This window comes from Equus przewalskii, unplaced genomic scaffold (genome assembly GCF_037783145.1).
Source record: "Equus przewalskii isolate Varuska unplaced genomic scaffold, EquPr2 ChrUn-13, whole genome shotgun sequence".
Taxonomy (NCBI): Eukaryota; Metazoa; Chordata; class Mammalia; order Perissodactyla; family Equidae; genus Equus; species Equus przewalskii.
The window spans coordinates 9,133,821-9,149,489 of record NW_027228750.1 but is presented as its reverse complement, the minus strand read 5'-3'; the positions used below and the strand labels follow the sequence as shown (position 1 = coordinate 9,149,489).

The 15,669-nt window shown below is 39.2% G+C and overlaps 1 protein-coding gene across 8 annotated transcripts in view; it reads left to right on the top strand.

Annotated features, from left to right (window-relative positions):
* The window catches only part of AHCYL1 (adenosylhomocysteinase like 1), a 37,562-nt gene that overhangs the window by 12,677 nt on the left and 9,216 nt on the right, over positions 1-15,669 (top strand). For 5 of the 8 annotated variants that reach the window (XM_070607770.1, XM_070607767.1, XM_070607771.1 and 2 more), the window contains 4 exons: positions 11,225-11,336; positions 13,096-13,239; positions 14,248-14,348; positions 14,741-14,843. In XM_070607770.1, the coding sequence (XP_070463871.1) occupies positions 11,225-11,336; positions 13,096-13,239; positions 14,248-14,348; positions 14,741-14,843 (460 nt within the window). Of the gene's footprint in view, positions 1-5,995; positions 6,384-11,224; positions 11,337-13,095; positions 13,240-14,247; positions 14,349-14,740; positions 14,844-15,669 lie in introns of those variants that run through there. The other 3 variants (XM_070607765.1, XM_070607769.1, XM_008530074.2) reach the window with 2 other exon arrangements.

Sequence of the window (15,669 nt, the reverse complement as noted above, 5' to 3'; positions counted from 1 at the left end):
AAAAAACCTTACTTGGGGTCCCCAAATTTAATACAACTGGCTTTGTATTGGGAAAAGCCAACTTTGCGAGATCTTTCAGACATGTTATAAGATGTGAGGTGACTTGGAGCGGGTACTCTTTGGCGTACCACAGATGAGAAAGGAACCTAGTGGAATGTTCTCAGTTTAAGGGCATGTTCTCTGATTGTACTAAGTATTAGTGTATAAAAGGAAAGTTCCCCCATTGCCATTCTGCACAGGATAAATAAACCCCCTCTAAAAAGCACAGTTAAAGTATATTCTCTGTTGCATGTGTTAAAGTATGTCATTTCTTGTGAAAATAGCCAGCAGGTTTCTTAGATGACCAAAAAAAAATCATTGGTCAGTTTTAACCATACCAAATTGAAATCCTAGTGTAAATAAATACAGGTGGAATTTCTAAATTGCTTTTGATCCCAATAGAAAATTCTGGGGTCATTTCTTTCATCCTACTAAAGTGGTCAGGATTAGATTGCCCATACATTCTCCTCCTCCCCGCTCCATCACCAAAAAACAGTGAAGTATATTCCAGAATGGAGCTTTTTGCTTCAGCAATCTTTCGGCTCTGCTCTTCTCACCTCATCCTTTCCAAGTTTAAGGAGCAGTACCTCTCAATGGCAGTTCATTGGGAACTTTAGAATGTTGTATTTCTTTTCATCATTCCGCTTCTCCCAAAAATCAGTCTAGATTTTGGAACAGAAAGAATTCTTTTCCTTTCCCAAAGCTCACAAATGTTCATCTGTTATTGTGAGCTCAGAAAGCTTCAGTGCTATAGTAGACTTTTCTGTAAACTGACCCCGTGAAAATAAAGGATAAAGCTGCTGTTTCCCCCAGTGTAGTTTAAAAGAAGAATAGTACTGGGCTTGTGGGGATGTTTTTTTTAATATCAGTCTTGGTAACAAGTTTGCCTTGAGCTAGTCACTTAAACCCCACCCCTGTTCTGTGTTTTCATCTGTGAAAGCTAGATCTAGCACTCAAAGGATTCCAGAATATTTTGAAACTACAAACCTCTATAAGGAAATCATAGCCGTAAGCCATTAATGTTGAGGCAGAGTACTTAAACTAGAAAGTCGCAGAAATCTAAGCATTCGGGGCCTTTATTTTCACGATATTAGTAAGTGGATTTCAAACTTCTAATCAGCTTTAAGTAAAAGTCTTGATTTAATGCTCTCAGGTGGTTTTACTTGTTCTTTGTATGCCAAGATTTAAACAAAAATGATTTGAAAATATTTATATGAGTGATGTTCTAGCAATGTTATTTATTGATAAAATTTGCCAAATAACTGTTCCTATACAATTGATTTTTGGTTTGCCATACAATATAAAGCAAGAGATCTTTATCCTTGTGCATCTGTCCACTTTGCTCGTTAGAAAATAGCTGTTCAGAAAGTCATTGGTCAGCAAAACCCGATTTCTGTGTTCTAGTCTGGGAGGCAGAGAGAGTGGTTGAGGGGATTATACTGTATTCATTCCAGAGCAATAGGTAGCTCATATTTTTAAATAGCCCCAGAGGAGTTGCAACCAACAATTCCTTTCAACCATCCTGTTTCTTACAGGCTATCTAAGGTCATGATTTTATTTTATTTTAATTAATTAATTTATTTAAAGATTGGCCCTGAGCTAACATCTGTTGCCAATCTTTTTTTTTTTTCCTTCCTTCTCCCCAGAGTCTCCCAGTACATAGTTATATATTCTAGTTGTAGGTCCTTCTAGTTGTGCTATGTGGGATGCCACCTCAACATGGTTTGGTGAGCAATGCTAGGTCTGCACCCAGTATCCAAACTGGCAAAACTCTGGCCACTGAAACGGTGCATGCGAACCAAATCACGTGGCCATGGGGCTGGCCCCTAAGATCATGATTTTATACTGAGACTTTGATCTAAAATTGGACATATACATCTCAAGTTAGAAAGTCAAGAAGGATGCAAATATTACCTGTCTAGAATGAGAGATACAATTACGTCTTTGATGAGACTGATTATCTTTGATAGATTCTTGTCCATGTATTGTCTCTGGTCTCTCCTAGAGGCTTAATATTTTGTGTTTTGTTTTTAAGAGCTTTGGAAACTCAAGCTAGCTGCAGCTGGTCTTTAAAGTGATTTCACCTTGTCCTCTGAGCTTGAAAATATCCAGTCTAACTACAGAATGGATTCTGAAAGGTCCCATTGACCCACTCACGTTGGAAACAATACCTGTTATTACATAGTTACTATTTAACATTAGGTCTTTAAAGTCAGATTATTTAATATTGAGTTTTGATGGCTTTTTCTTCCCTTGAAGCCTATATTTTATGGGAAGCAGTAGATGGTGACTAAAAACTGATACGGTTTGTCTCATTAAACTTTGTTGAGGGGCTGGCCCCGTGGCCGAGTGGTTAAGTTCTTGCGCTCCGCTGCAGGCTGCAGTGTTTCGTTGGTTCGAATCCTGGGCGCGGACATGGCACTGCTCATCAAACCACGCTGAGGTGGCGTCCCACATGCCACAACTAGGAGGACCCACAACGAAGAATATACAACTATGTACCGGGGGGCTTTGGGGAGAAAAAGGAAAAAATAAAGTCTTTAAAAAACAAATAAATACATAAATAAAAAATAAAAGAAAAGATACTTTGTTGAGTATTAGTGTAGAGTTTAGAAAACTGACCAGCATAGACTTGGCTACCACTTACTGGGAGCTGCTTATATTTCTTCTGCCCAGTACTATTGGCAAGGACTTTCTTGACGTTCATCGCTCCTTGGATGTAGCTTTCCCAAATGCTGAGCTGACTCGCAGGTGGGATTGACTCACTCAAGCAAATATGTGAAGAGGGTTTGGATTTATAAAATATAATTGGCTTTCAACTTAAGCTAGACTTCAGATGAAGGAAGGAGGAATTGTTCTTATACATCTCCAATCTTGTTCCTTCTTGGTAGGCTAAGAAATTACACAGATGGCGTTTGTTCAGTATGTGTGGCTTCCGAAATGCCAGAGACTCCATCATCCTTATAGAGCTGTCCATTGGTCACTTGTTTTCGGTGTTAACTTTTCTTCTCATAGAAATTCATTTGGAGAATACAGATTTACCTATTTCTAAGCAACTGACAAGTTTTCATCTTAAAGAACATCCCAGCATGACTTGCAGTAAGGTTTGCCAGTTTAACTTTTTGTGAGCTTCATTTAAAATCAAGGGTGGCTTTAGAGAGGACTTCGAATTAAGGCTAATGACTTTTTTGTTTTTAATTTTTATTTTTTTTAAAGATTTTATTTTTTTCCTTTTTCTCCCCAAAGCCCCTCGGCACATAGTTGTACATTCTTCGTTGTGGGTCCTTCTAGTTGTGGTATGTGGGACGCTGCCTCAGCGTGGTTTGATGAGCAGTGCCATGTCCGCGCCCAGGATTCGAACTGACGAAACACTGGTCCGCCTGCAGCGGAGCGCGAGAACTTAACCACTCGGCCACGGGGCCAGCCCCGAGGCTAATGACTTTTTATTACAAACGTATAAGGTGAGCAGTAGTAACCTGGCTTGTTCTTTCCCAACATTCAAGAATCGTTGATTCTTATACTCCATGAACCAATACAAAGTGATTTCCAAGCGAAAAATAACAAGGCGCAGAGTATTTTGCCATGCTACCTTCTGAGCAAGAAAGAGAGGGAAAATAATATAAGTACACATTTGCTGTTTTCTACCTCCACAAATGAGCATAAACCAGAAACCAATGAAAATGAGGAGGGGGAAGCAGAGTTGAAGGGATAGGAATGAAAATGAGACTTCTCTGAAGATACCTATTAAACTTTTGAGACGTGTTTTATATGTCAAAAAATAAAAAGAAAGGAAACTTTAAAGTTGTTTATAAACAGAAACAAATGAACCTAACTACATTTCAAATTAATTATACAATCACCCAGGAAACAGTGCTTAAACTAACCATCCTTTGTGAAATATATTCTAAGGACAAAAAGAACTTCAGTGAAATGTTGACAGTTCACTGTGTAGATTATTGTTAGTAATAATATTAGTCTTGTAATTTTCAAATTATTTTATGTATATTATAGAATAAAGCAAATAAGTACATGTATTATTGCTATTAGAGACCAAGATTAACATAAGCGAAAAGAGATACAAATAGGAAAATTAAAAATTAAAGGAAATATCAATATGACCTCAAGAGTGAAATAAAAAGATTTGTTTCTCTCCTCACTGAAAGAAACTGGGAACACTGACATGTCTAATAGCAATTAGCACACCTTTTGCCCAGATATTACTTTCTAAACACCATTTCCCACTGAAAGAAATCAGGGCTCCTTGGAGAAATGGCTGATTCCAGGTCTGAAGCAGAGAAAGAACAAAGTGGACCTGGTATATCCAAAGAAGTACTTTAAATGGGGTCACGTCAAAAGGACAGAAGAGTCAGCTTGAAGGAGAATCCCACTGGCCCAATTTGGGACATTTGGAGCGTTCACTGCACTCATTATGTAATTGAGTGTAACATATTGAATAAATAAAGCATGAATAACAAGTAAAAAAGAAAGTGAAAGAGGAAGAAGAAAAACTTCTTTACGAAAGATTGCCAGCTAATATATATGGAACAAATGATTGAAAAAAGTTGTGATTCTATAAACTCCCCCTTCCCAATATAATTGGTTCAGGCAAGGAATATGAACAGATGGTAAAGTCACTAGGGAACAGCATATTCGCAGGCTGACAAGTATCCCACAAATTAACCTTTACTTGCAAAGGAAAAAATATACTTTCCAAAGACTGATGGTCTCACTTTAACAAAGGATTCAGTTTAGAGTCACTGATAGTGGAACAACTTGACATTATGTGCTACCTGCTGCAAAGTGAAGTATACAACATGATCTATGAAATATTCTTCTCAAAATTGTAATCTCTTTCTACTCAGACCTCAAAACTGCACTTTCAGTTTACAGGAAGGAAACGATCTGAAAAATTCAGAATATGGGAGATTCTATAAGGCAGTTGGCGTGGACTCTAAAAGGAAAAGTGAGGATCACAAGGCGGGGTTGGGTAGGGGGGAGGCAAGAAGACTGTTCTAGATTAGCAGGGACTAAAGGAACCTAACAGCCAAATGCATTTAGTGAACTTTGATTCCAACTTGAGTTGGAATAGTTGGGGATGCTGTTGGGTCTACAGCTATGAAAGGTGTTCTTTCGGAGAAGTTTGACTACAGACTGGATATTTGAAAGTATGTGTGTGTACATATGTATATATACAGAGAAAGAAACCTAAAATGGAAAATGGAAAGATTCAATCTAGGTGAAGCTTATGCAGGTGTTCATTATACTATTTTTTAAAAATTTGTATATGTTAAAAATGATCGGAAAAATAAATAGAAAGTGCAACAGTGGGCGGGGACTGGGAGCGCTTTGGTGTATCACTAAAGTCACGGGTATGTTCCAGGAACCTAGATTTCTTCAGTCACCTGTACCAAAAAAAAAATTTTAATGTTGATAATAATCACTGTCAGGAGAAAGAGAAGAATGACTGACATGTTTTCATGTAATATTGGTAGCAGATTGAGAATGAGGAAAGTATGGACAGGCCAGGCAATTGGACAGGTAGATAGTTAAATAAGCATTGAAACATAGTCTGGGTGTGTACATTCTGTTGTAAATTGTGGTTTTCAAAAGATTAGGGTAGGCTTTTCCTGTCCTACTTGTTGCCATTTTTTACCTTCTTAATTTTACCTCTAGTTGGCAGTTGGAGGCCCAGATCACTCATTTTGGCAGTTTTTTAAGCTTTACATTCCTTCCTCACCATTTAAGTGGCTCAGCAGTGTGGGCCCTGGCATTGCCTCACCACTTTCTCCTACCAACGTTGATGAAAGATCAAGTCGAGTCCCGTTTTAAAAGGAATATTTCTTCTGACTGTGGAATTGGAGTCTAGCAAATGTGTGTGTTATATCCTGTTACTGTTGAGACACAGAGATGGGTGGAGTCGGGGAGGGAGATGTGTGTGTGATTAGTCAGCTTGCTCACCCCCTCCCCCCGCAGAAACTCAGCCCCCATCTGGAGAAACTGAGAACTTAAGAAACTTGAGACAAGGAAGGAGGGCAGCGAGCAGCCAAAACCTGCCTGAGTCTCAGAAGAGTGGTTTCTGCACTAGGGAATGGAAGAAGTGACTGAAGGTGGCTGTGGATTTGACTCTGGGGCCTGAGATTGATTCCCTTGAGATAAATTGTTTTCTGGTGATGTACCTGAGGGCAACGTGTTGGGAAGGGGAGGCCCTTCTTTGAGAAATTTCTTTTACCTAATTGAAAGTCTGAAAGATGTTCAGACTTACATAGTTCTTGTACCAAGAAGTTGGTGTTTACTGATAACTGTTTCTTTGGAATCGTCTGAAATGGGAATCAGACTGATCAGTGGTAAGTATCAAGAAAAGGTCTTGTACCTGTTTAGGCTGACACCCATACTCTCTTACTTTCCTCTGAAAAAAGAGCGGGTGAGAGTAGAAGCTGTAAGAGAAAAAATAAATGTCAGAAGATGTGTGAAAGAGGGATTAGAAAAGATGTGGTAGGAATCCTGGAAGGTGTTTATAGCACACTGCTTAGTAATTGACTGTATTAAAATTTCCAGCTTCTATAGTTATTTTTTTGCTCAGTTGCTAAGTGTTAGCTAAGAAATATGCTGAGCATAATTTCTAAACAGAAAAATCTGCACACACAATGTGCTGGAGGAGATAGTGGGACAGATTATGTAAATTTAGGAAGGTCTTCAGACAATCGGTGGTGTACCAGAAGAGGGCTACTGGCCCTTCACATAATCCCGACTGATCCCTCTACTTGCGTCTAAGCTATGCTTTCTTAATGATTTGTTTTTCTAATAATTGCTGTTTACCTTTGAGTCTGGTTCTTCACTCTTAGGAGGAAACCTTGCTGAGGAAATTAAAAGCTGTTAGATAAGCATGTGAAATAACAGTTTTAATAAAATGTCTAGCCTAACCTCTGATTTTTGGAGGCCTAAATTAAACAATATCCAGATAGGATTGTGAAGGTTACAGTATCTAGCATGTTCCTAAAGAAGCAGTAAAATTCTATGACAACGCCATTTGTGTTAATACACTGTGGGTCAAAACACATCTACAGATTGTAAGGGACCATATTTCCTTTTGTAGATCTTTCCTGGAATAGCACTGGGTACTTATTGGTGCCTACCAAATGTGTTGACTAAAAGAATATAATAGTCCATGAGCATTATCCTCATGATCATCCATTGGCCATAGTGTCATAGTGGAATTCTGGTGGCTTTTAATTCTGATTCAGGAGCTACAAGACAGAATTGAGTGGGACCTGGGAAGAAAGTGTAGCTAAGCTGTTTAACATCTGGATAGATAGACCATGTGTTTGTGGAAGTAAACTTCTCAGCTTCTAATGGTAAAAAAAAAAATATCAGGATCAACTGAACAAGTTGTATACAACAGTTTTTCTTCTCTGGAGGCTTATACCTGTTTGGGATTGCCTGTGATTCCTTTTTCTTGGTAAGTTGTTTACAGCAATTCTTTCAGCTCACTCTGTCACCAGACTCTGTCACTAGGTGGTGGATGTACTGTCCCCCAAATTATTTCTTCAGTAGAGCTTTTCTTTTATCATTCTCAGTATCACATGGAACAGAGTCAAACATTGTACCCACTAAGCTCTTTGAAGAGATCCTCCAAAATAGCACATTAAATTGGTCTGATATTTAATTGAGTTTTTACGAGTAGACTTCTGTATTTGGATGTGCTATCTGTTGAATGGGTCAGTCTGACCTCCTAGCCTTTCTCAGCTGTGATGTTAGTCCAAGAATGGAACACTAGTGTGCTGCTTGTGGGGAAAGCTGTTTATAAGGTGGTGAGTATCCAAACACAAAAAGTTCTTTAACATAGGACTTAAGATTTTCAGATACTTTTTGGACTTCAACTACCTTACGTCCCCTCTTCCCCATCCTACGTCATATTTAGACCTGCCATTCCTTAGAGATCTACATTTGAAGAACACTAAAGTACACCAGTTAAGACTTAATGATTGGGAGAAATCATGATAATAGGAAGGAATGTAAAAAGAACAACTTTGCAGTAGTCTTTGGATTTTGTTTTTACCTAAGTGATCATATTTGGCTTAAATGCAGTGTGTCCAAGTCAATTAGAAGGCTGTTATTGAGATATGGTTTTACTAGAGAGAAAAGTTGTGATACCCAAAAATTGCTTTTGGTGACAGTGTTTTATTTACAATGTGAAGGTGAAGGACACTCCAGGAGGTGCTTCACTAAGGAGAAGGCAGAGCTGCTTACTAGCTGTGAAGACGGCCGGTGGAGGGAGCAGGGCTGGTGGAAACTGGCAGAGCAGCTGCCTTCCACAGCAGCAGTTGTGCTGTAGGTTCTCTTCATCGTGTAGTTTGGGGGTAGGAGAGAAGACAAGGTTATTATGCATCTTTGGGTAGATGGATCACCTTAATTATAAGCAGTGAGAATGTCAAAGAGCTGCCAGAATAGATAGCCACTCATCCATGTCATGGCTTGAGTTAGCATTCTGCCCACTTCAAATATAGATGGGGCACTGTGCTGACTAGTAAACTACTTGCATCACAGTCTGACGTGTTTAGATGGGAAAGATTTTGCTAAGCTTTAGGCTACTAATGAGCTGTATTAATACAAGGTGGAATTTTAACTATTAATGTAGTTCTGAGGTGCTGAAGCAACACATTTCTATCTTGCCAGAGTCACCTCTCTATTTTTTATTTAAAAAACTGCGAATGTTATTGCATTTCCCTCCCCCAGTGCCCCACCCCTGGGTAGATGGTTTCTGGGAACATACCCAGAACCTTTTGAAAAAAGATGAGCAAGGGAGGGAATTGTAACAGCCACGAGAGGAGAGCAGCTTCCGAATAGGCTGCCCATGCCAGGAGCAAGGAGGCTGATGAAGGAAGGGGCTGCCTCTGGAGGGTGTTAAAAGGCATTGATGGTCTCTTGACTGTGTATTTTTTCTGCCACCAAAATAACTGCATATTGGATTGAAAGTCATTACTTTGATCCTGGTTTCATCCCTTCAGTAAAACTAGCTTTGCTGACTGCAGAAGTCATGTGAACATGGAGTGGGAAATTCTATCTAGAAGGACAGATGCTGACCTATGGCCACTTCAATGAGTGTTTTTTTTTGAAAGGCAGTTGTGCTTTTGACATTTAAGCTATTTAAAGTTTTAACACCTAAGCTAAAAAAGCTGCTTCAGAGGTACAGATATTTGTTAATCAAATTCTGATGCAGTAGATGTTGTTAAGCTTGAGTCTATTATTATTTATTTTTGAAATTTGATTGACTTGATCTTACAGAAGAAAGAAATTTGAAAGGTTTACTCATTCTATAGCTAATTATTGAATGGTTTCTATGCACAAGGTCCTGGGCTAGATGCCAGGATATGTAACTCTTTCCCTTCCATGGCTTTAGGATCTGTCTTCAGACTTAATAAAACAGGCTGTGGACTCTACCTCCTCCTTATTTCACAGAGTATCCTAAAGAAAAAAACTTTCCGGATTACATGTTGAGCCAAGGTGAATTTTAAGTGGAAGTACACTCAGGTTTTTCTCTTGGGCCTACTGTATCTTTGGCTATTACTGCATGGCTATTCTCTGCTTTTATTCTTGGTATGAAAACACAAATCTTGGTTCCCTTGCTTACTGCTTTATTACTTATGGAGTCCTACTAATTCAATGATTGATTTGTTCATACTGACTGCCTGTGCCCAGGCTGCACATTTATAATGCCATCTGATGCTGCCCTAGCTGGAGGGGTCATCTGACAGAGGAGGGGAACGTTTCACAGCTCTAACTAATGGGGCAGTGTACTGTTCCTGGCTTCAGAATGGCTATAACCATGTTGTTAGCATTATGGAGAGAAGATTTTAATCTGTAATAGTGTACATTTCCAGAGATATTTTCTAAAGACTTAGTTTAATGTATTATCCATGAGAACCTTTTCAAATTTAGTTAGATTGTCTCAATTCAGATTCTCAAACTATTCTGTTTTTCAGGAGGCTGAAGTTTATTTTATATTTTACCTAGTTTTTAAATTTGTTTTGCTGGAAAAGATTTGCCCTGAGCTAACATCTGTTGCCCATCTTCCTCTTTTTATGTTTTTTTTCCTCCCCAAAGCCCCAGTGCATAGTTGTAGATTCTAGTTACAAGTCCTTCTAGTTCTTCTTTGTGAGGTGCTGCCACAGCATGACTACTGACAGATCAGTGGTGTGGTACCAAACCCGGGCCACCAAAGCAGAGCATGCTGAACTTAATCACTGGGCCGTTGGGGCTGACTCTATTTTATATTTTGAAGAAAAGATTTATCAGAGTTTAAATAGGAATTCAGGAGAGAAGTTTAAACCATTTAATGGAAGAGTATTTTCATACTCTTTAGGAACATCCATTAATTTATTTATAAATAATATTAACTGTAAGCTACTTGCTATTAAAGCCAGTTTTACAAGTATTCTTCAAATAATTACCTAGTTCTGCTTTATTTCATTTAAGGATGTTTTTAATACAAAGTTTACCAAGTCGTTATTTTCTTCCTTCAAATTAGTCCTAATTAGTTGGAATTTACTGTGGTGTGTATGTGTCTTTTGATCTCTCTTTCATTGGTATATTCTGGTATTTTACTGGATATCGAAGATTCTGGGGATACTACTTTGGCTTTGTGACGTATAGCTATATGGTTGGACTCTGACTATTGGCACCCCAAAGCCCATCACTATTTCAAGGCATCTCTTCTTAAGTCTTTCAAAAAAACAAGACCATTGCTAACTTCAGGATAAGAATGTGTTACAAGAGAATCTTCTGAAAAAAAGAGAAAACAAGCAGAAGCACTATGAGATTATGCCTGTGTTTTGATAAAGTTGGGAGGAAGGGTAAAGAGTTTAATGTCAAAGTTTTAAGAGAAAAAACTTTATGGAATGTGGGAAGGAAGCTTTGTGAAATTGGACAAATGCTAAAAGAAATCGGATCTTAAGGCCCCGCCCCCCCCAAAGATTCCACTGAAACTATTGGGAAGCCACAGTAATTGGCATTTTAGGAGGAATCAGAGAGTAGCCTATCCCCATCCTCATTTCTGGTGAAAGAGTTGCTGGCTTGTAGGAGACACATGATAACATTAGCTTTTAGGGAAGACACTGTATGGTCTTTAAAATGGAACGTTTCATAGAATCCTTGTTGCAGATTTTCAACTTCTGTCTTCCTCTTATAGCAGATCCAGTTTGCTGATGACATGCAGGAGTTCACCAAATTCCCCACCAAGACTGGCCGAAGATCTTTGTCTCGCTCCATCTCTCAGTCCTCCACTGACAGCTACAGTTCAGGTAAGTGTGAACTTCACGTCCTCTCTGATCCCTCTTCCCTGTTGCAGAGGCTTAAGCTACTTCTCTATCCAGTGTTCTCCACTTACCTGGAATCTGAAAATACCTCATGTCAGGACTGCCCATCATTGGTGCAAAAAGCTGATAATGAATGGTTGGGAAATGGGAATGTTCCAATCAGGCTTGTAGCTGGGGAAGCTTTTGTCATCCTGAGACTGTCTCTGTGTGTGGTCTGTGGCCGGTGCCTGGTTGGTAGTCCTGGGCTGGTTCTCATCCCCACGTTTATCTGCCCAAGTTACAGAGAGAGAAAATCAATGGTGTTTTGGCTGACAGAACTGGCCTTGAAAAAGAGGTGTGCTTTAGAAGCATAATTGCTCATTTCTTTGTATAAGATACACCTGCCACCCATCTTTTTCTTTCTTGTCTCCAAGACTGCTTGAATTGTAACAATAAAAATGAGTATTTTGGCTCCTTTCATTTACTGGGTTACCCTTTATGTTGAAGTACCCTCCCCTATTAACCTCTGGAGTGGGAAAGGTTCAAACTACTATAATATGGCTCCAGCTCTATTTCTTTTTAGTTCTTTTCTCCTGTCTTAACGCTATATAAGTAGTCTTTTTTCTGATTTGAATTGTGCCCTTCTCAGCTTTTGAGAGAGTACTAGAAAATGCACATAGAAAAGGATATAGAATTTTACGATTTGAGTACTGGAGGGACACACTCTGAAAGACCCACAGGGGTGTCTAATCCAACCCCCTCATTAGGCAACGGAGGAAGCCTGTTAAAAGATTGAGCCTTGCCCAAGGTCGTAGGTTGCTGTTAAAGTCAGCAAAGAGATCTGTACCAAAAGCCATTTATTATCTTTTACCAGAAGATTGTTTGCATTATATTATTAACATTAAAGACTGGGTTTGAAGTACAAGAAATGTGTAAAAACAAACAAACAAACAAACAAATTTTTAGAAACTTATTCTCTGCCCTGTGCCACTGACAACCCAATACAGACAAGATAGCCAGACAAGGGCAAATGATGGTATACAGGGTTAAATACTGAAATGAATGAATATACAGATTCACTGTAGACATGTTGCAAATTTAATGGCTATTAGAGATGAAAAGGTATCTTAGAGTGACATAAAAGGTAGTGGCTGACAAGCAGGCTAATTATTGCTAAGAAAGAATTAATTGCGAAAGATTGAGTTATAAGAGGAAGAAAGATGAAATGAGTGAAGAAAGTTTAACAAAGTTTCCGAAGATCTTGATGGCCATATATTATGGGAACCTGTTAGAGCAGTTTTAAGGCTCAGTGATATAGTTAAATTGTCCTAGTGGGGTAGATACCTTTAGTAATGTTTGCTTTAGCTAGACAGAAGTATTTGTGTTAGCTAGCAGTATGTGGAAGTCAGTGAGAGAGGCCTAATGCACTGGCAGAGACAGTGATTGGGAAAATAGTCAATCCAAAGAGGATTATTTAGGATTCACTAGAGGTGGTGCAGGATTGGGATCAATAGCTCCTTATCGTAGGCACTAATGGCAGGGTGTCATCATGGTGGGTAAAAGGGCCACAATGTTGAAAGAGCCACAGGAGTTTCATTCATACCATCTATTAGACCCTGGAGGAGCAGAACTGAGAGTGGCGTAAAAGGTGGCTCCAATTAAGAGTGTTCGCTTAACTTAAATGAGAGTCCCTTGGGGACAGAACTCTGTGGACTTGGGGCCATTGAGGTTTTTCTGTGCTTGTTTCTTTCTTTCCTGGCTCTAGCTGCATCCTACACAGATAGCTCTGATGATGAGGTTTCCCCCCGAGAGAAGCAGCAAACCAACTCCAAGGGCAGCAGCAATTTCTGTGTGAAGAACATCAAGCAGGCAGAATTTGGTCGCCGGGAGATTGAGATTGCAGAGCAAGGTAAAGAAAGGGAGTGGGTAGGGGACCAGAAACAACCCAGTTTCAGGTCATCAAGATCCACAAACAACTTAAGTCTCTAAAGCTAACTTGAAAGTCTCCTGGGAAAATCCACTATCCTGGACCTTTGTATAAACAGATCCCTCTGTATGGAGCTTGTGCTTCAGAATTCTTGTTCTCCCTGCTTCCTGTTCTCAGCATGTGGCAATTACAGAGTAGTTTCTGTTTTCCTCCCGCATGACACCGTATTCAGAGATCTACTTGCAGTCAGCAAGTCCTGGATCACTACTACATAGTGGTTAGTTCTGCTGGATCCTACCATAGCTGCCAATTGCAGTGACCCAGATTTCCCAGAAGCAGCAAATGTGGGAGGGGTTTCAGCTAAGGATGTGACTGAGGGTTTCGTTTGATCTTTGGTCCTGAGCACCCTGTGCTGGAGCAAGAGTAAAAGTGACTGACAGCCAGTTAAATCTTGGTTTCTCCACCCCACCCCACTCTCGTAAGATCTCTTTACTCTTATTGCTTTGACATTGAAGGCATGTTCTATATTAGGAGGGAGTACAGAAACCAAACAGACTGACAGAATAGGGTTAGCCACTATAGAAAAACAGAAGCAAGTGGCTTCTGCTAAGGGTAAAGTCTTTCTTTCTGGTCTGATGATTATATTTATGAGGCTATTAGCCAATGCCATAACTACTTCCCTCTCCTCCCAAATGAGTGATGAGACTCACCGTTCATTTTGATCAGTTTTAAGAATTTATGTCATTCTCTGTTCGGGCCTTTGCATATAAGGCCAAAACAGTAGAGGAAGAGAGAAATCCCAAGTGATGATATGACAACTCTCCACTTTTGTTTTGCTGTTGAAGCTGCCAGTCATCACAGAAATGTACTTAGAATTTGTCTACCTTATCTCACCATCTCTCAACAGATCCAGACCAGCTCTAGGTGTTGCTGGGACGGGAATTGATATTGCTAGTGCAGACCTAGCTCAAATCCTCTGTTCTTTCACAGACATGTCTGCTCTGATTTCACTCAGGAAACGTGCTCAGGGGGAGAAGCCCTTGGCTGGTGCTAAAATAGTGGGCTGTACACACATCACAGCTCAGACAGCGGTGAGTTTATTGGGAGAAAAGAGAGGGACTTCTGATAATGGGAACAAAGAAACTTTCTTTACTTGCTTTTCCTTCCCTATCTATCCAACCTCCAAATACTATTAGGTAGGACCTCCCTATAACACAGTAATGAGGTTTTCTACTTTGTTTGTATAAGTATAACCTAATTTTATAAAAAGCAAGAGTAAATTTTATAAAAATGTCATTAAGACTTTAGGAACATATCTTTTGGGTAAAGTTAGATGTCAATGTGCTGCCCAGCTAGATTACCCCCTTTTGTAATCCCCCAGTGTAGCACCTGTTGCTGCAGAGTTGGTGGGTATTGTTCTCCTATATGCTACTCCTGTTTGGCCCTCCTCTTCCTCACCCTGTCTTCCTATACATCTACATAGGTGTTGATTGAGACACTCTGTGCCCTGGGGGCTCAGTGCCGCTGGTCTGCTTGCAACATCTACTCCACTCAGAATGAAGTGGCTGCAGCACTGGCTGAGGCTGGTATGTTCAGCTTTTTTTCACCAACTTTGCCTCAAAATAATTATCTAAACATAATTTTTCTGTATCAAAATTGTCTTTACAGTGTCATGTATGTCTAGGGGCTGTAAAATTTGGAGGATAGTGAAAATATCAACAGGAAAATGGATAATAAAATTAAGGTCCATATCCACGATGGAATATTATACAGTCATAAAAAGTGATCTCTGAAAAGAATCTGCTTACACGGGGAAATGCCCAATTCTAATATTAAATGAATAAGGAAGAATACTAATTTATACGAGCTATATAAGTATGGGCTCAGTGGGTCTCCTTTCGCCAAAAGTCTCATCACTTTTGAGAGAACACAAGTAAGAAGCATCTTTGTATTGATAGTTCATTAGGTAATTTGATATTCAATATTGCATTGGAACTATATGGACAACTTGTTCAGTTAAACGTAAAACAATTTTTATTGTTAAAATATTCAGAAGAAAATCACCATGAAGTTCTTTAAGAATCTCCCATCTTCCTAGGATCCTCAGAAAGCAACTTTATAGCACTTCTGTTTTTCTTGTTTACTCTTTTCTGGTTTTTATTGCAGAAAATTAAGGAGATTCCCCAAAAAAGCCATAATTTTACTACACTGAGATATCTGGCATATTTTCCCTTTTTTTATTCTCTTTTTTTTTTACAGAGATTAAGTAAATCTCAGTATGTGTACAATTTTATAACCTATATATAACATTTTCAGAAGTAATTTTTCATGTTGCTCAAGACCTGGACAGCATCATTTATAATACTCAGTCATATGGTGGTGTGATTTTATTTCACTATTTTCCTAATGTTG